Source organism: Phoenix dactylifera, chromosome 11 (assembly GCF_051530095.1).
Source record: "Phoenix dactylifera cultivar Ajwa chromosome 11, Ajwa_hap1_PhDact_Kaust_v1.1, whole genome shotgun sequence".
Taxonomy (NCBI): Eukaryota; Viridiplantae; Streptophyta; class Magnoliopsida; order Arecales; family Arecaceae; genus Phoenix; species Phoenix dactylifera.
Genome location: NC_143200.1, coordinates 20,079,731 through 20,100,738, shown reverse-complemented (window position 1 = coordinate 20,100,738; position 21,008 = coordinate 20,079,731). Strand labels below are relative to the sequence as shown.

Genomic DNA, 21,008 nt, shown 5'->3' with positions numbered 1-21,008 from the left:
TTCCATTCAAGAAAAAAGGCTTAGGTGTTATTTTCCTTAATATCGGGTACATGTTTGAGTAATAATGAAAATAGATATTCTTATATAGCATATATTTTGGATATAAAATTATGTTAATATATATTCTAAGAATATACTATATATTATATGACGCAATGCTATAGATTATATTACTATTATTACTATATATTATATATAAATACCAGTATTATATGATATTGCAATTATCTTCATATTATTAATATTATCATTATATTAATATTAGTATTATATATTGTAACTACAAGTTATCAAGATAGGCAACTATGGATGCAACTTTTTGTTAACAAGGGTAATGCTCCTTCGTCTTAAATTATATCCTATACCGCATACACTATATAGCAGTGGACCACACTAGACAGAGAAATTATTATGCATTATATATACGGCTATACTGGTTTATGTAATCTATTACTGAAATATTAGAATATATTCTATTCATCCCGTGCTCATCTCAGAAGAAGCATATAGCAATACACCTAGGTGATTGGTGACATGCACTAGTATGATTGTGCGCACCATGTAATAATTTTTTTTACTAATTATAGATATGCGGTTCTTCAATGATAGGTTTAATTATTAGATGAATCAGATCCAGTGGGCCAGTCTAATAGTGGCTCACCCCATTGCTCTATATGTATTTAAATAATTCAATATCAAATGAGCGGGGCACCATGGGAGGGACGAAACGGCCATGAAACCTAGTGAGAAAGCCCCGGACGCACCGAAGAAGAGCTCCAAGCTTCGAATTCGTCCCTCCCATGGAGGAAGAATCCCAGTAAAGACATGCTTCCCTCCTCGCGGCGAGAAAAAAGCCGGCAATGTTGACGACGATCCGAACCCTCCTCCACCGCCGCCTCCCTCGCCGACTCCCTTCCCTTTCCTCCGCCCCCCCACCTTCCCTCTTACGCGCGGCCGCCGCCGCCGCCTGTAGGGTTTCCGATCACCAGTACCCTTGTCAGCGGAATTAGGGCCTCCCTCGCCCGACTTTACTCCGCCTCCTCCGGCGGCTGGGGCGGCGGAGGCGAAGGCGAAGGCGGAGGGAAGGACGATGCCTGGGAGAACGCCTGGGACAATCCCGATCAGACGGCGGCCCCAGCGATGGAGGAGGAGAACCGATTCCCGGGCTCGATTGGGGCGAGGTCTCCTCCTGGTCCACGGGCCTGACCAAGGAGCACTTCGATGGCGAGGCCGTCGGCCGCCATGTCGCTCCCGGGAGCGAGCTTAAGGCGGCGGCTAGGGCGATGGATGAGGAAGATGAGATCTTGCGGGCGGTAGAAAAGGATAAGCGGGACAACAAGGCATTCGTGGATGGGTGGGGGATAGGATGATGAAGACCTATTAACTTCGGAAACAAGTGAAGGAGCCCGGGACGAGGGGGGCTTATCTCAAGGACTCGGAGAAGGCGGAGATGTACCGGCTTCATAAGGAGAATCCAGAGGTGTACACGGTGGAACGGCTGGCGAAGGACTACCGAGTTATGAGGCAGAGCGTGCATGCCATCCTGTGGTTGAAGGAGATGGTGGAGGAGGAGGAGAAGAAGCTAGACCGGCTTCTGGATGACTTAGTTGAGATCTTGCTTGATAACTTTCCAGAGTAAGCCTGAAAAAATCATACTTTTTGGTTAGTTTTCTTGAGCTGCATGATTTGAGCTTAAGTTTTCCTGCTATCACTATAAAATCTTGATCTTTTGCTTTGGTTGAAAGATTACCTTTTGGCGAGCTCACCAAGTGGGTGTATTGGTGGCTTGTTCTGAGATGAAAATGACGATTATGTGTGCGAGCACTTGCCATATGCTTTATGGTCATTTTGGTTTTAGATCAGTAAGACTAAACAGAAATGCAGTTGGGAACTTGTCTTGCTCTTATATTAGGTGCTGCTGTCAATCACTGAATATGTGGCTTCATAAACTATAAAACTGGATGGATGTTAATGTAATGTGACATTTTTTAAAAAAAATATATTTGACAAAAAAGGATTGTAATGACAGTTATGAAGTGAGTTCGCTTGTCATCAGGTGGAATTATTGGTTCTAGTTGAACTTATGCAAGTAGGATGGCACGACGTAGAATCCAATCATAAACTTTCAAGCACTATCCGCTGAAGTAGGAACTGATATTCAATTAATTGGTTATTCTAGACTAGTGGCTCACCTATGAAGAACTTTAGCATGGATGTTCTTGACATATGAAGAATGAACATTATGGGTTATGATGGGTTAGAAGGATAAGAAAACAAATTACTTAAGAGTATCTCTATTCATAAGATGTTTGATTTTTTTTTTGCCTAAAGAAGCTGCTTTGATTCATAAGCTGGCCTGTCTACATTCTAGTAGCCACTATAGATCAACTGTATCTTCCATCTTTGTAATTGTAGGGCTGAAATTTGAACACACTACATTAACAACATGATTGAATTATTTGGCCTGAATGGTGATCTTTTTTGGTTTTAAAAAAAGATATAAGCTGACTTTCTTGGTAGAATTGTTTACTGGGTCATTAACATCCATACATGAAAGGGGTTAATTGAGATTTACAAGAAGTTAATTTTCAAATCTCTTATTTGCCTTTTTGGTATGGATAATTGATTTAATAACATCATACTTAGGAAGGATGGAAGGTACATATTATTTCAACTATGAAGAAGGAATGCATTCATGTGGTAAAGACCCATGCAAGGCCTTTTAGGAAGGAAATGTTGCAAAATGGAATGCAATGAAGAACCTTGTAAAGCATAAATTCCGCTAATGATTTGTAAATAGTCACAATTCATCTAACTTTTGCTTCAAGGCGTCAAGATTATTGATGAAGCTACCAAACATTTCTAAACCCATCCATGATGGTTGGTATTTATTAGGCAAAAGAAATAGTTAGTCACGAAGTATCGCATTGGTCTAATTGTTTCATCCAAAATGATGTAGGGCTCTAGATGGGGAAGAAAGCTACCTGGCTAAGACATGGTGAGAATTTATGGAGGAGAGCATTGACTGGAGACCATCTAGTTGAATGCGAACTTCTTAGATCTTATCAGGGTTGTATTGATCAACATTTTAGTTTGTCGTGTGCATATTTCTCTCCTATTAAAGCTGTGTTAACCAACATTTCAGTTTATTATATGCCTATTTTGAAGCACATAATGCTGTCCTGTTCTAGCTTAAAGGCAGCGGTCATGTTATGTTCCATAAACTTATCAGGGCATATATTTGGTTGCTTCGGATACTGTATACATTAAAGGTTGAAGGTGGTTAGTTATGAGGGACTTCGTGGAGATTCATTAGGCTCTTTTATAGAAATGCTACGAAGATCACACAATCAAAATTATATTTTATGTCATATTGCAAATAAAGTTGTATACATTGATGTGGGAGGTGGACTACACTAATCTGATATTTATAATTTAGAAGGATGCTAGTAGAGTTTATGAAAGATGGATTGTGATATACAGGAGGGTTTCAGAATTTGATTTTGATTGGCATTGTTGCAGAGAGATGACCTTGGTCTCCTGCTTTGTTAGACCTTCTATTTCAGCATCCAACTTAGAGCCTAAAATGAGCAACTGTTAGTATTGGGAGGCCAGAGGGTTGAGGGCGTGTTCTTTATATTGAAAAGAGACTTGTGTGAAGAGGAAGAAGTTGAGTAAAACTTGGACTTGCTTCTGATCACTATGATCATTGGGATTGTTTATGGAGGTTGATAACCTCTAACCCGATCCAAAACCGGCCCGAAACATAGGGTTTGGGTATGAAAAATAAGTGGGCTATGTTCGGATTTTGAAATTAGACCTGACTTCTTATTTGGTTGGATTTGGGTTTAGGTAAATCCATACCCCAAAATACCAAAACCCAACCTGACTATTTGCATACATATATATATACACTTGCACAGATATGTATAGATTGTATACATATATGTCTATATGTGTATCTATCATTTTGATTTTTAATCATACAAGGAAAAATCAAATAGGATATAGTGAGACTGTAACTCATCTTGTTCCACCAAATTCCTAGCTAATGTCACGTATGGTAGTCTTTTTGCAATATATTTATTATGGTTTAATATTTATACCAAGCTTGATTGTCGTAGGATCTTTTCATAATTTTATTTTTTTTAAGTATGGATGTTTTGGTAACAAAAATAGTAGTTGAATAGATGCTCTCTTTTAGATAAATTTTTTTATATTTTTATATCACTATTTTTTCATATTTCATAGTTCATGAGGTTGCATTTTGATTTATTAAATAATTTGAGAAAATTGTCCAAAAATGTAGCATGGTAAGTTGTCAAATACCCAATTTCTAGCCAAAACCTGATCCACTATCCAACCTTTTTTGAGTCCAATATTGGTGATAGTATAGAGTTTCAATTGGATTTGGATTTGAGTTTGGATCTAGCAAGCATATTTTGGGTTTTGTTACAAATATGGCCGACCCTGATCAGAGCCCAAGCTGCCGACACCCCTAATGATCAATGTCTTAAGTGAGTCTGGATACATTGGGCTAGTGTTGTCAAAAGCAATGGTGTATAGGATGGCTCTTATGCTTAGGTGCTTGGGCATATTATTTTTTGTGGACATGTGTTTTATTGTTTTTGTAAATGTTAATTTTTCAAGTTTCATATTTTGTTGTTTGGAAACTTTGGAATACATATTTAGGAATATAAATAATAATATTTATATAATCAAAATATATTTTATATAAGGGCCTGGTTGTATAGGAATTTTGCTTTGTCCATCTAGTAGGATGTCTCTTGCTTTGGATGGCCTAAGTAGTTTGATAACCTTGTACTAGTGTAGCAATCAGGTCAGGTCGGATTAGATATAGATCATGTCAAATATAGATTGGGATGAAAAATTGTCAACCCGAGCCTGACATTTATTAAACATGTCAGGGTTTGAAACTTACGCGGTTTGTTTAGTAAATAGGTAACCCAACCTGCTTGCTTAACCTATTTGATAAACAGATAATTTAAATCAGGTCTGTGATGAACTGTTAACCACATTAACATGAGTAACCCATTTTGATATGTAAAAGGGTTAACACAAGTAACTTGTTTGATATTACAGCCAAATCATGAAAAAAACTCTCAAAATCAGAAGAAAAACTAGTCTTAGAACATGAGTGTAATTTCAGGTCGCAAATTTAAGCATGTTAACCTAGATATTACAACGAAATCATTCAAAAACAATGTCATAAGTTTTATTTCAAATTACAAATTTATTTTTTCTTTGAACAAAGAATGATAAACAAAGAAAAGGATTTGCTCTGTTCTTCTAACATTTTGCATTTTTTCTCGTAGCATCTTCTTGATCAAAGATGAGCAGCTTCCTTATCAGCGACTTTGTGCTCTTTTGCTACTTCTGGATCTCCAAATGCCACAGTCCTGGCCAATACCTTTGGGGGCTTCATCACTCTCCCGGTCTTTGGCATTGATTTCTTCAGTGCTTTCAGCATGAAATTGAGGAAATAGGGCCAAAAAAGATTAAATCTTTGAACAAAATTTTGTGATCTAATAGCTGAAATCTTTGAAAGAAAATCAAGAACAAGATCAAGAACGAAGACAACATTTAGATCAAGCGCACACACACAGAGAGAGAGAGAGAGAGAGAGAGAGAGAGAGAAAGAGAGAGAGAGAGAGAGAGAATTGATTGACTGCACCAGTGGTGATGGTGGGAGCGGCCGAGGTCAAGGACCGAATTGGTGGCATTGGAGTGGCTCTGGTCATCGAAGCAGGTGATGGGCTAAGACTTGAGGAGCCTTCACCTTTGTGATCTTGGAGTGGGAGAGTGGAGAGAAGGGATTTTGGGGAGGAAAATGGTATAAAGAGAGAAGGGAGAGGGAACTAGGGTCGGTGGTTTCAAGAGCGGGTTCTCCTGTTGCTAACAAAAAGGGATGGGATGGGATATGGATGGCTGTAGATTTGTTTGAAGAAGTATGCAATTATGTGCTTTTATCTTATTGCTTGAAGCTCTGGGAGCAAGATTGGTGACTTGAAATGCCTAGACACCTCGTAGCACGGCTCCCATTCTACACCTGAATATAAATAAATGGGTTTATGTGGTTTAAACGGGTCGAAACCATGAATCCAAACCCAATCTGTTTAACAAATAGGTTGAGATAGTCGACCTTTTTAACCTGTTTATCATAAACTGGGACTTGTTTAATGCAGGTCAGATATGTGTCGGGTTGATGGAGCAGGTCATAGATTGCCACCCTACCTTTAGTAGGATATGGAATGGGATGCTAATGTAGTTGTTCATTGCAACCCTTCTATGATTTCCTTCTAGGTGACTTATCTCCTGCTTGTTCTACTTTTGTTTGACAATTTCCAGTAATAGACTAGTGGTTGTGGTTGGAAGGATGAATGGTATATACCTTCCTATTATTAGGCTTGCACGTAGAGAAACTTAAAGAAGCTTGTTGCTTAATTTTGATCTCTATGATTTCGCTGGGATCATTTGCTAATTTAGTTCCATTTTGGGAATTCTTTCCTGCTAACATTAGAAGCACTGGCCTTGTGAGACCCAACAGCACCTTCTAAGATCCTGGCTTTTGTAAGGATGGCTATTTGTGGTGGGAAGTGCTTGCAAAAAATGGGGACTATCTTAGATAGGAAATTCTCTTATTCTTTTAGTAGAGGTTGAGTCCTTTGGGCTTTATTTTTCCAGTTTCGACTTTTTTTGGTCTCTTTTGCCAATGCTAACGCTCTTGATCCCATTTTCTGTGAGAATGCTTCTTTGCTTTTGGCTTAGATGCCACCTCCAAATGAAATGATGATTATGGAGGATGTAAACTTCATATAATATGTTGTCAGAGGTGTGGAAGGATATGACCAAGGTTTTAATCGAAGTACCATTCAGAAAAGACACTAAATCTTGACCTGGTTATGATGCCTTCGGTTCCGTCTATTGTTATCATCTTGTTAACGATTAGGAAGGACTTTGTGCTGCTTTCTTGGCTCCTATCATAGCCATCATTTCTAGTGTTTGGAAATATTTCCTTCGTTATTTTCTTAAATAGTTTCTTACAACCGGTTTAACTTCTTGATGTATTGTATATTAATTTCAAGAAGCATTCAGCATCGCCTCTATCACTTTAAGACAATATTGTGCAGCGGACAGAGTTCTGATGCCACTTCTTCCATTTACGTAGAATATAAAAGGCGGGTCTAGTGACTCTAGTTCTAAGTTGACTGCTGTTAATATGTGTGATTGTGTTTGAATGGGGCCAGCGATCCTCTTTGCAAAGCAAGGACTTGTAGTGACACTAGCCAGTATGATTTTAGTTTATATTTGATGGATTTGGGCATGCTATCTGTATATACTCTAAAGAGGGATCCAGAAACATGTGTAGTAGGACCAATGTTTCAATCTGTACTTCTATTACATAGTATATATTATGTTTTATTAGGTTTTAACTGTTGGTGCAAAATGAAAAGTTTGAAGGTAATAACTTCAGAGGATACTACTTGGGTGTTCTCTCTCTGTGTTATTTTCTGAATACCAACTTTTGGTTGTGGTTGGAAAATGGAGGCATATTCTCTTGATAGGCTAATATTGGACCAAGCTTGCCACTCAAGAACTGGCAAACCATACTCTGCTATCTATTGGTTCCTTTTCAGTTGTTCTGAACCTCCTGCTCTCTGTAAAACCTTTTCATCTTTTCCTCTTCTTTCTCCAGGTGGCTGGGGATGTGATATGCCACAAATATAGCAGGAGGCGACCATCAGAAGGATGAAGTTTTACTATAGAAAAGCTGGGTGCTCGTGGAAAACGCAGAGGTGGCGGCGGCTGGAAGTTTGTGAGCTTGCCTGATGGATCAAGTCGCGCATTGAATGATTTGGAAAAAATGTATGTGAAGATGGAGACTCCAAAGCACCGGAGGAGAATTATTCCTCCTTTTAAATAACTATGACAAGTTCTTACTTGGTAAGGGATGCCACTATTGCTGCAATTTTCTTGAGATAAAAGTTTCCAGAAGCACACACGCCTGAGTTGTATGCCTGCAAACCTGTTTTAACACGACCTCTTGGAAGGTCTATATATACTATAATTAGATATGGGAGGAAAAGCTTCACTCTTAGGGCGAAACTTTAGGTTATTTTGAGGGGCATGTCGTGCTGCAGAGTTTTCCAACTTGCATCTGATAATGTAAGTCAAATTTTAATGCTATTTGATGGAAATCTTATGCTGACTGTAGGTTGACTGTAATATCAACCTCAGTCATTTAATTCTTGCTCTCTAAATCAATTAAGCAGTTTATGTCTCCAGAGGGAAGAACATTCATGCCCAGTTGTTGTTGTAGTTTGTTTCAAAATAAATTTGCTGTACTTACCACTTGTGAGTCACATTAAAAAATTTAATTGAAATGCCATATTTTGGACAATTAACTGTTCTTTTGCTGAAAAATACATAGCCTTAGGGGTGAGCTTAATTTTATTTTTATTAACTTGACAACCATTTCCCTCATTTTGGGTTGGTTTTAAAACTGCATATCTTCATCTTCTGTCAATTCAATGCTAATTGTACCATTTGTTGTTTAAAGGTATCCTCCTTCCTGCCTTCCAAGACAATTCTGAGCCCATTATATTTATGAGAACCTAAGATGATCTTTCTCAGTTCTTTTTGGTGATTTCATTTGTGGTCTTATCTGAATTGAACTTTGTCACACATCTACCATAACTTGTTTTATCATAGCTAACCCTTAGATGGCGTTTGGTGAGCCACATGAGATCATTAAAGTGATTTTGGATTACTGATGATCCTTATCTTGGAGTAATCTAATCTCTGATGATTTAAGATCATGTGTTTGGTAGACTATATTCAAATGATTAAAGATCCCTAGATATCCACAAATAACCTATTTGATATTCCATGAGAATTCAAGATCATTGACCATAAAATACCAAAACTATCTCAAATATATTTTATAAAATATATTTAATCACATAAAATACGTTAACAATAAATTATTTATATATTTATTGATACATTAATTGTTAATATATTATATAAAAATATATTTATTAATCCTCTAAAAAATATTAACTATTATTATAGAATTCATATTTACATTTATAATATGTTATTATTTTATTACTAATATTTATTTTGATTAGAAAAATAAGGTAAATAGAACTCACATATTAAATAATATTGTAATATAAATACCAAGTACAATAATATATTTTTTATAATTTAAAATTCTAATTGAATATTAATATGAAAATAATAGTTCATTATAATACAATAAATGTAATATTAGTATAATATTACATATATAATATTGATATAGTATATTAATATACTCATTTTTCTATTGAATTGAGGGATATTTTTATCTCCAAACTTCAATCCAAGATCACTGTGCTAGGATGATCTTGTATACTCGATCTTAAGGATAAGTTTTCTATCACTGAGTTGGATGGTGATTTGAGAAATGAAAATGATTTGGGATTATTATCACGTAGGATCACTACGGTGCAACCAAATGCAGTGATTTTATCATCTCCATTCATATTATTTTTGTTCCATTTAGGGATGATCACCTCATACCAAAAACGTCCTTTTAAGGTTTTTGGCTGTCTTGGACAAAAAGTGATCCTCAATGTGCCATGATAAGCCATCAACTTTGTCACTACGCAATTGCGTGTCGACGTGCAATAAATGGTTTGGGTAGACTCAGCAAGCAATGGCGATCGATTTAGAAAGCAGTGGAAGATAATGCTTGGTGTCTGCGTTGGAAATATTTTATTGTCTGTGGATCAGAGCAGCGCTTGGGTAAGAAGGGAAGGAACAAGAAAATCTCCATTTTGTTGGAAGATCGTGGGCATAAAGTCATGGCCGAGGCTGTATCATGGAAAGAGCTAGATTCCCAAGGGGTTGAGCCTCCAAATGTAGAACTCTGTTCCATGGAACCGAGCTATGGTGTAATCCTCTCAGCGTTTCCAAGTTTTTTTTTCGTCTTACCTCTGTGCCGCTAAAATTGGGCTGGCTGTGGACTGCACCTTTGGTTTGGAAAGGCTTGACAAAGATACTGTCAGTCGTCTCAGGATTGTGCCAAATTCCAAGCTCAGGCTAGTAAATAGAAATCAGAGAGCTACTCTCATATGAACATAATCCTTTGGCTTGGGAAAGGCTCTACAAAGTGCTCAGGGTAGTGGATGATGTTGGAGTTTTAATTTTAAAAAATAAATTAATTTTTTATCCCTTAACTTTTAGTTGTTTTAAATGTTTTAAAATACTTTTAGTTGTGACGCTTCAGAAGAAAACATTAGCTTCCAAAAAGATACGGTATTTCTGAAACATTATATATCTTTGGAACCATTGCATCTCTTCGGTTTTTGGATAGAGTCTATAAATAGATTCCTTCGAGATTAATTCTAATCCAATCCACTCTCTCTCTCTCGTACTCTATCATTCGAAGAATTTCTTCCACTGACAGAGTTTTTCCGCTCTTCAACTTTCTGCTTTCTATTTTTTCTTTCTTATGAGCTGAGCTGGATTGTTGTACCTTAGGGACGAGATCGCTGCAAACTTGCATGTAAAAGCTGAGATTGCTGCAAACCATATGCCTCGATCCAGGCAAGCTCTTTTCAATCTTCTGAATTTATTTTAGTAAATTATTTTTTTATAAAATAATGATATAGCAATTTCTAAGCAATAGTAGTTTTCCAACAGATGAATCCGGGAGTCACCCTGGTATTCATGTAATCTCATTCTTACTCATTGAATAATATCGTATTATGACAATGATGCTCTGCAATTAAGCAGCAGCAGGCCATCTAATTAAACAAAGTGCCTTTACATTGCACTTCAATGATGACAACGAATTCCAACTTGCATTTGTCATCTATTCGTAGTAACTCGAGATTCTGTACTTAAACTCATCATCCTTTGTCCTCATCTTCTGTTCGCAGTAGCTCAAGATTTTATACTCAGCATTTGGGCCCCTGCAGGTCATGGAAGTAGAGGTTGCAATGTCTGGATCAGCTACATTGCGAGCGAAGATGTGGTTGAATTCAGGACCTGATTGGATTTAGCCAGTGGCTTGAGGGGACCTTAGAACCAACTCCAAAGAAGCCCATTCATATGATAGCAGAACTGATAATAATAATATTCCAACTCCCAATAGAGGTCCCCTTGATTCAGAATTAAAAAAAAAGGACGTTTCTTTGATAGATTGTGGCTCCACTCTGTGTAGGCTGAAGACGTGGTAGGTTGGCTTTTTCGCCTAGCATTATGGAGATTGAAGTAGACCTGGCTGTCTTCTTACAGTGACAGGACAAAGAGGGAGGGTCCCATTAGACTTGTTTGCAGTCACAAAAACAAACTTGCTTCATTCATTCTTTTCAGCTTCCCATGGTCTATCTCTTCGCTGCCATTTTTGTTGCAGTCTTCTTCTTCTTCTTCTTCTTCTCTTCCCTTTCTGTTGCCACTCAAGTTACATTCCATAATATTAGCTTTGTTTTTCTCTTAGCCGCCATTTATATCAGTAGTTAAATTCATCTCTGGTGAATGTTAATAAACGAGGATTTGTTCTCCTGCTAGACCCATCAGAACATTACCCAAAATCATGGCTGCTCTTTGCAATACTCTTACACAACCCCTTCATTTCCATATTTCTCCAAGTTGAAAAGAAACCAATTTGAGACTTCAATCAAGATGACTATGACTTCATTTTACCTTTTTATGCCTTTACTTGAACTGGAGGTTATAAAATAAGACAATCATATGTGCAAGATCCATTACCAAGACCATCACCATAGCGAACCAAACTTGGCCCACATTGTACTCTGAGCACTATGAAGCCGTCTATGATGCTCTTTTTTTCAAAAGATTTTTGTTCTCTTACAGTGCAAGAAAAATATATGGACTGATTCTGAGGAATAGTTTTTGGGGACATGTGAGATAAAGGTGAAGTGCTGACACTTTGCTTGCTAAAGCTACTATCTCCAAAATTCTTCGTGGCCCTTCTCGGTGATAGATGCCTGAGAGTCTCTGGCCTCACTTGACATTGGGCCAATCTGGCTTCACATGACATGGGAAATGGATATCAAATCATCACTTGGTGGAATGCTGAAGTTCCTTTTGTGAAGATTACAACTCTCTCTCTCTCTCTCTCTCTCTCTCTCTCTCTCTCTCTCTCTCTCTCTCTCATAAGAATCTTGTGGCTGTGCTACCAGTAAGAATCCATTTAAGAAAGAGACACTGACATGAATTTGGACCATATTTTTAGTTTAATTAGACTATATGCATGCAGCACAAAAATCAATCATTGGCTTCAGGAATTGAACTGCTAGTCATTTGCCTATGATCCGAACGTAGCCATGTGTGTATGCTAAATCATTTCACAATCGTAACTGTTAATTTAGAACATCTAGAGCATTAACTATTATCTAAATCATTCATCTCCATCTTCTGATTCAATCGATCCTTCCCTCATTTCTTGCAATTTTGATGACGCATCGCCCGGAGTGATATCTACGCATGCTTCCGATATCATGGTTCCAATCATCTACCTGCGAGCATGGAGTGCTTCTGACTACCAACCACTGACCTTTATAGCCACTCCAATAAGTGATGGATAACTAACTATATTCTTTGATTGGTGATTGCTTGGACATCCAATATTCCTTCATCATAACTATGACTTTTCTTGTATGCTTTTCTTTACAAAACTTTAGCATCAGATTAGCGTTGGGATTCCATTCATGGAAAGGTTGTCTATAGGAAGCATTTGTATAATTAAAAAATGCTCAAGCTTGAAAATTTTTGATGGACAGTGACTGATAGCATGGTAACTTACTTGTTTTCTAATGGAAACTATTTTTGTGGCTTAATTCTTCTGAACAGAGTGACTGCGCCCCTTTTTGTTTATATCTTCTGGCTGTTATTAGATGGTAGTGAAATTTGGGCAGCACTTCATGAAAGATTTATATATTTAACAAACTACTGTTCGATGTGTTCTTGTGATAACCAGTGAAACCGGTCAGTTCGGTTGGGTCAGTTTCTGAAAACAGTGATTTATTACCAAATGCTTACATGAAATGTTTTGATAGAAAGTGGTTAATTACTGAGAAAACACTCGTTTAAGTGACCAGTTGTTTCTTCTACCATTTTTACTAAGGTGGCTTCAATTTGACCTAACTACTTGGTCAGCCAATCTAAAATTTTCTTTTTGGATAACACTTTTAATATTTTAATTGTTCTCTTTAGATGATAAAACTTGTTAAGAATCCAACAAATTGTATATATAATTACGAATCATTGAGATACTCTTCAAAACCTAGTCAGCTTCTGGGACCAACCCATTCAAGGTGGTGAATTATAAACAAGCAAGCAAGCAATCAGGAAGAAGATCACGCGAAGAGCAACAGTAATAAACAGATTTAGTTTGCAGATATAAATTGCAGACGGTTCAAATTTTAAGCACTTCCAAATTGAGTGAAGTATCGACTCATTATCAATCCTTGCACTTCCAAATTTGCCGACTGCTTTGTCTAAAATGATCGAGAATGCTTACATTTTGTCGTGAATTTTGGACAACCCTTTACCTCATTATCAATCCTTGTCCATTATTTGTCTACAAATGTTTCATCATCACTTCAGACATTAGTGTGTGGCGTCCACCGGTGTCTGGTTGTGCCAACATATCACATGGTAGGTGGCCCTTCGCTTTCCTATTGATTAGCCATATGATCCACTTGTTTTGATGAACATTAACCACGTATTTTGTTAAAATTATGATATGCCACAGCTATAGATGCATGCCGTGGGGCTCCATTTCATAACTGTATTGTGCTGATAACTAATTATGATGATGTTGATGCATGCTTTTTTAGTTATGTAGTACATAAAATGTACTTGGATATATATATATATATATATATATTTTTTGCTGAAGCGGATGTGTCATACATGTCGAGTATGAGTACACCTAAAAAAATTAAAAGATTGTACTAGGGTACTCATCAGCACCACAGTGGTCACACCTCCCCGCCTAATAAGTGGTTGTAATAGTTGCCCTATGCATCTCTAAAATTTAGAGACCAAAGATGTGTTTTGCACCATAAAAGACGGTGCAAGTTTAGACAGCTCTCATGTCATCCATTTTAGAAACAATCAGCTTTCTTTTTTCTCTATCGCATCTTATATCGTGCCAACATAGAATCTATTTAGTTTTCCAAGATAAATAAGAGATATTTATCTCAGAAATGGATGATGTAGCAGCTATCCAGACTCATACTGCTCTGTGCTATGCAAAATGCATACTGCAAAGGTTAGAAACTCAAAATTAGGGCCTATGACTTTATTTTGGAATTTACTTGTGTTGGTTATAAGGTGAACTTGATGTCCACGCAAGAGCAAGTTGGACCAAGATGGGCCATTGCGCATAGGTATGATACGTATTTAGAGAGCGAGCGAGAGAGAGAAAGGAGGTAGATGGTTGCATTTATTTGTTTTAATAATTGAGAGCGTTTAGTAGCTGAGCCGTCGATAAGTTGGGGGAGGGGGGATGTTGGAGGAATCAATTTGTGGGCTTTTCTAAAGTCTTCTTTTTCCAGCCGTTAAAAGCTATGATAACTTGATAAGGTGTCACCATCCTAATAAATATTCAGCAATATATTGGGGCAGCCACCATTCATTTGAAGAGCTGAAAGCTATCCTGAGGTTCCCAACCGAAGAGGGTGCACCGTGCTCTCTTGGAATCTCTATATAAAGAGCTCACAATGCCTCACTAGTAGAGCACCTCCAAAGTTCTAGTGGAGATGGGGCTGCTTCTCTTTCTTGCTCTCTCTTTTCTCCTCGCAACAGCATCTTCTCTTAGAGATGTTCCCCGCAGCTCATGCTCTTCCAAATTCCAGAGTAATCGTCTCCATCTTATGCTTCTGATATCCTGATGTTTCTGAATTAATTATGTCTCTTTTTATAAGATACTGAAACAAGGAGCTGAATTTTTCTTTGATATCCGTTTCATCCTCTGTCTCTTGTATTTTTGTTCTCTTTAAGCTCTATATATATATATACTTGGCTGGCTTATTTATAAAAGAATGAGATTTTAGCTGGTTTAGCTGAGATTTTTGTGACCCAGCTTCTCTTTAACCTCTGTTTAAGAGTTCTGATCTGCCTTTGATAATATAATAAAAACGGAGTCTTTTATATATATTTTTAATTAAATCAAAAAAAATATGCCACTGTTTGATAAACTTTAAATAAAGGTGGACTTTGTTGGAAAAGGAAAAAGAAAGCTTAAAACAATGGGTAACCTCAGCAGCAACTTAAACATCATCATCTCAAAGACTATATCTGGGTTCTTGGATTGACCAAATTTTGATGAAGCAATTAAAATATTTTATTAGATTTTCACTGCTAGAAAGGATCTTAGGTAGTATTTTTGAAAATCAAAAAATATTCACAACGTAAGAAAAAAAATCATATCCTTTTTTTTATTGGGAAAATTGGTGGCTTTCTTTTTGAAAAAAAAAATTCTTGAGAAAATCTTTAGGTTTTTTTTTTATTGTTTAGATGCAAAGTCAGCAGGAGTTAGCAATCTGGTGCTTGGTCAGGAAGCCATCAAAGACTTGACATAAAGTAAGCTTATCATGTTAAAAGATATTATTCCCTCTTCAGACTCGAGCTACTTACTTGCACGGTATGAATCATTGGGCTATCAATGGGGGAAGTCTGGACGCAGTAATTTCAGACCAATAACTGCGCCTAGCTTGAAAGACTGGCCAGAACAAAGTTAAATTGGTCGGAGTCCCACAATCTAGCCACTTGGAAGTCACAAATTAAAAGCCCAGCCATGTAAGGTAAAATTGAATATGATATGATAGCATGCAACTTGACAAATCTTCCATAGTACCCTGTGGCTAAAGTAGCTCGCCCTTTGTAAGCAAAATTTACATTTGCATTGTGAAGCCTAATAATTGAGATTTGCCAATTTATACATTGCGATAGCAGTGCTCACGCTGCTAAACAAGCTCACCGTCAAAACAAAAACACTTACATAAATATTTACATACATAATATATGTAGCGAACTAGAGGATGGTCGATTGGATTCTAGGTTAGCTTCAACCAATCATAATTGGATGATAGAGGTTTGATATTGATATCGAAGCTGTTGGATGTGTTCTACAATTTTTAAGTTATTTATATTTTAGAATCATATAATTTAGAAATTCTTCGCTTATATATCGACTAGTTAAAAAGATATACATCATTTTTGTTATTTATGTTTTATCACTAGATATACATAAAGTAATATAATCATTTTGATACATAAACAATTTAGAAGATATTCAACAGTTTAGATCATTAAAATTGGACCCATGTCGTTTGATCAAGATTGGTAGGATCTAGCTAAAATTGAATCAATCGAATTCTAGTTAACCCCTCTCTCTCTCTCTCTCTCTATATATATATATATATATATTTCTTAGAAAAATGGAGAGAGACCTACATACAGATCTACTATATAAAATCTAAATGAATATATATATATATAATATTCTTTTAGAAAAATTTATGAGAAATTATAGGAAGCATACTCATGAATCATGCATCATTGTGTCCTTATATTCATAATTCATAGCATGACTCTATAGTTAGCTCCAACTACCTCTTAACGTGGTGGGTGCATTTACTTCCAAACCAACTTCCCAGCCTCAGCTGTACACATTCACATCGCATTTAGACTCCACCTAATTAACCAACTTACCACGGGCTGTCTTTGCGTTACAGTGGACCACCACCACAACCACCATCTCAACGGCTCCGGCCTCCACCTCGTCCTCCACCACCCGCGGAGCCCCTGCTCCCCCGCCACCCTCCACCACCTCCCCTTCTCCACCGTCCTCTCCCACGACGACTCCCGCGTGGAATTCCTCGCCGCCCGGCTGACCAAAGCCGCCCCCAGGCCGAAATCCCCCCTCCTCAACCCTGACGCCGCCAGCGTCCCCCTCGGCTCCGGCATGTCCATCGGCGTCGGCAACTACATCACCCGCATCGGCCTCGGCTCCCCCTCCACCTCCTACGTCATGCTCGTCGACACAGGATCTTCTCTCACCTGGCTCCAGTGCTCCCCCTGCCGCGTCTCCTGCCACGAGCAGGTCGGCTCCATCTTCGACCCCACTACCTCCGCCACCTACCGCCCCGTCTCCTGCTCCGCCCCCGAGTGCGACGGCCTCGAGTCCGCCACCCTCAACCCCTCCGCTTGCTCCGCGTCCAACGTCTGCATCTACCAGGCCAGCTACGGCGACAGCTCCTACTCCGTCGGCTACCTCAGCAGGGACTCCCTCTCCCTCGGCCCCGGCGGAGTCTTTCCCAGCTTCGTCTATGGCTGCGGCCAGGACAACGAGGGCCTCTTCGGCAGATCGGCCGGCCTCATCGGCCTCGCACGCAACAAGTTATCCCTGCTATCCCAGCTAGCACCAAAGTTCGGCAACGCCTTCTCCTACTGCTTGCCGACCACGGCGTCCACCGGATATCTGTCCCTCGGGTCATACCCCCCCGCGCGGTATGAATACACCCCGATGGTCTCGAGCTCGTCGGATGCCTCTTTGTACTTCGTCAGGCTTACCGGCATCACGGTCGGAGGGAAGGGGATTGCGGTGGCGCCGTCGGCGTACACCGAGATGCCGACGATCATCGATTCGGGGACTGTGATTACTCGGATACCGCCCGACGTCTACTCGGCGTTGAGCAAGGCGGTGGTGGCGGCGCTTAGGGGGCGTGCGCGGGCGCCGGCGTACTCGATATTGGACACGTGCTACAAGGGCAGTGCAAAGGGGCTGGTGGCGCCGGAGGTGGATATGGTGTTCCAAGGCGGTGCGACGTTGAAGCTGCCCACGAGGAATGTGATGATCGATGTGGATAGCGGTACTACGTGCCTGGCTTTTGCGCCGTCCGAGAGGGTGGCGATCATCGGGAACAGGCAGCAGCAGACGTTTCGGGTAGCGTACGATGTGGCGAGGTCGAGGATTGGGTTCGCCGCCGGTGGGTGTGCGTGACGGAGTCGTGGCCGTGATGGTGGGGTTGGTGCAGGGAATAGTATAGTTAGAAAGATGTGCGTGTATATGCTATTCTTCCTGTAAAGAATAGGGGAACTTACTAAAGCACCAAAACGGGGATATAGTATCACCAGGATATGGCATTCCAGACGAAGGTGATCGTAACTGATGGACTATGTATCGCAGGCCAATATCTTAGCCATTCGGTCTTCGAAATCAGATTGCAGAAACGTGTACGTACAAATCATGCAGGGGGCTACTATTTGTGTTTTGGGAACGGGAATCAAGGTGTCTGCTACGTACAAATTACAAAATGACACGTAGCCAACATGTGTGAATATGCTGTTTATTTATTCTTGCCCCATATTTATGGTTGAAGGATGTGGCAGCTTTTAGCCCTCGAATGGATGGTGGATACTCTGCAACCGTTAGTTGAATTAAACTCCTAATTTAAACTTTTAGGACCATATATTAAGAAAATTATCACTTACATTTTTGGTTTAATAAGTCCCTTAAATAATTAGACATTTAAGTTTGTAAATATATTGTAGACTTACTGTCGTCTCAAAAAATCTTAAGGGCTCGTTTGGTTCGTGAAAAAAGAAGGAGAGAAAGTATTGTCAACGAAAAAGTAATAAAATATTTCTTATTTAGTTGGAGTTTTCAAATGAGAGAGATGAAAAAGTTGTATTTTCATAGAAATATAATTCACACATTTTATAGAAAAGTCAACATGAAAAAATTACTTTTATATGAATTGAAAATCACTCTATTTTTATTTTTTCTTAAAAAAATTCTTTAGCTTTAAAAAGACATTAAAGGCCTAATTTTTATTAAAGATATAATAAAAATTATACATAATTTTTATAAGAAAGTGGATAGCTAACCAAATATAAGCACTCGGAAAGTCTGTCACTTTTTTATGGTCAACCAAATATGCCAAAAGAATTTTTTTAGGTATTCTTTTTCTAGAAATATATTTTCCAAAAATTATATTTTTAGGAGAAAAAAAAAAAAGCTTCGATGGACCAAACGAACCCTGAAATCAACTATGCATCCTATTTTTGTCTCATTTGAGGAGGTACCAGTGCCACGTGGATATGGGGTGTTTCATCATACAAATAAGCCTTTTAATTTGGCAGGACTTGTGTGATGTTAGCTTGATATGACGTTGTGAATTAGTTTCAATGCTAGTGTTTATGATTGATTGGAATGCGTAAAAATCTCTTGCCAAACTACCATTTAATTAGTTCTCGTGTCATCGATTCCATTAAGAGCGATAACAAAATACAACACCCAACTGCCACCACCCAGCATTCATCGTTACATAATATCAACTCCACGGCAATGGATGGTCATGTGATGCAAGATATATAAATATATAATCAGATTGGAATTAATCAGGTTAGTCAAGTTTTATAAGTTTAGTTGCTCAATACCCGTTCAAACTATACACGCACGCGCGCGCGCACACGTACATACATATATAACTATCATAATTTATATATAATCAGGTCTGCATGAAATAATGGTTAGAAAATGCTAAAGATCACACACCATGTACGACCATTGTATTCTGTATCAATTTTTGGCTACCATATTGGACCGCTGAACTTAATGGTGATACAATGGATGAACAATATTTGAATAAATATTGGATAATAAAAAAAAGTTGTAAAATAATCTCTAATTAGCCATCACAAAATTGAGGAAGCGCTGACAAAATATAATAAATTAGAAAAAAAAGAAAAATAGAACACCAGATTTTTGCCACAATTGGATGCAGTTTTGATAACCTACATGGAAAGGTACTTGGGGTACAAGTTTTTTTTCTTTTTTTTTTTAAATACTAAAACGTAAGTACCATACATAACATGTACGAATACAACCAAAAAAATTAAAAAACAGCACATCACAGAGAGTCGTCAGCAACTTCGTCTCACCCTCCTATAGGTGGTCCTCCGAATGGTTAGCAACAAAAGATGCTACCCAGTCCGCCGTTCCATTGGCCTCTCGAAATACGTAAGCACCAATCCATCGTGAACCGTAGTCCGAATATCTCTTAAAAGTGGATGGTAGTCGCCGACTCCATCTGAAATCTGCAGGATCTACTCAATCACTGTCGCCGAGTCACCCTCCAAGAGGACGTCTCTCTCCTGCAAGGCACGTCGAACATAACACAAGTCAGACTAGGCCGCTCTCAGCTCTATCCTTGGCACCGATGTATCAGATAAGTGGCCGCCCCCAGCCGCACCCTGAAATCGGAGCCCCTGACCATAAAGCCTGCCCTGCCCCATCTACCGTCCTGCAGGACGCATCCATCGAAGTTGACCTTGAGGAAACTCAAGGGTGGAGGTTCCTAGGTGAAAAACACCAATCGGAGTGCTCCACGAGCAGATGTGGAGCCCCAGCTATCCCGAGCTATCAAAGATGTATCCGATCGGATCGTCTGAGTGGCCTCCGTCACCAACATCCGTGTACAAGATTTAAAGATGGTATAAATACGCATGGTAACAGCCAATAAAGCAGGTGATGCATCAAACCTCTTAATAACCAGTGGTTGAAGGGGGCCGCTGCCGCCACTACCACCTTTCACAAAAGTGCACTCCGTTACGGAAGGATATGAAGAGCGACTCCCTGCAGCATTCGTCCAAAGTGATTGGTATCACGTCTACGTCGACTCTTGTCGGATTCCATGCACCGAGAGGAGCCCATGCACTCGCGACGGTGGGAGCTGGAGATTCTTGACGTCCCCCAAACGCCATCGATGTGGCCTTTGAGCTAGGTGGAGTATAAATTCCAAAGCTCTCAGAAATTATTGATGATGGTGACCGTACTATCATCCATATGAGTTGTATCCATGCATGAAAGCTGCAAGCCTCGGATGAGCTTTTGTTGCAACTATTTGAGATCACAAGCAGCTATAGCCCACAACAAATGCCATATTGAGATTTGA

General features: G+C 38.9%; 2 protein-coding genes across 3 annotated transcripts; both read left to right on the top strand.

Moving 5' to 3' along the window:
• The first annotated feature begins 310 nt into the window (after positions 1-310).
• LOC103712009 (protein GAMETE CELL DEFECTIVE 1, mitochondrial-like) lies at positions 311-12,188 on the top strand. 2 transcript variants are annotated; one of them, XM_089926055.1, is made up of 3 exons: positions 690-1,635; positions 5,337-7,482; positions 7,718-12,188. In XM_089926055.1, the coding sequence occupies exons 1-2, from the start codon at positions 1,451-1,453 to the stop codon at positions 5,491-5,493; spliced, it is 342 nt and encodes a 113-aa protein (XP_089782181.1). In that variant the 5' UTR covers positions 690-1,450; the 3' UTR covers positions 5,494-7,482; positions 7,718-12,188. The 2 variants fall into 2 exon arrangements, 1 of the variants encoding a protein (XP_089782181.1); XR_016397776.1 differs by lacking the exon at positions 5,337-7,482 and having other exon boundaries at positions 311-1,635.
• A 2,368-nt stretch (positions 12,189-14,556) lies between these two features.
• Positions 14,557-18,405, top strand: LOC103711981 (aspartyl protease family protein At5g10770-like). The gene is made up of 2 exons (XM_008798335.6): positions 14,557-14,904; positions 16,785-18,405. The coding sequence occupies exons 1-2, from the start codon at positions 14,808-14,810 to the stop codon at positions 18,050-18,052; spliced, it is 1,365 nt and encodes a 454-aa protein (XP_008796557.3). The 5' UTR covers positions 14,557-14,807; the 3' UTR covers positions 18,053-18,405.
• The last annotated feature ends 2,603 nt before the right edge of the window (positions 18,406-21,008 follow it).

Coding starts and splice junctions, on each gene's coding strand:
- LOC103712009 (XM_089926055.1), top strand. CDS start 1,451: ATGTACCGGCTTCATAAGGAGAATCCAGAGGTGTACACGGTGGAACGG. Junction 1,636..5,336: donor TTGCTTGATAACTTTCCAGA/GTAAGCCTGAAA, acceptor TTTTTCTCGTAG/CATCTTCTTGATCAAAGATG.
- LOC103711981 (XM_008798335.6), top strand. CDS start 14,808: ATGGGGCTGCTTCTCTTTCTTGCTCTCTCTTTTCTCCTCGCAACAGCA. Junction 14,905..16,784: donor ATGCTCTTCCAAATTCCAGA/GTAATCGTCTCC, acceptor TTTGCGTTACAG/TGGACCACCACCACAACCAC.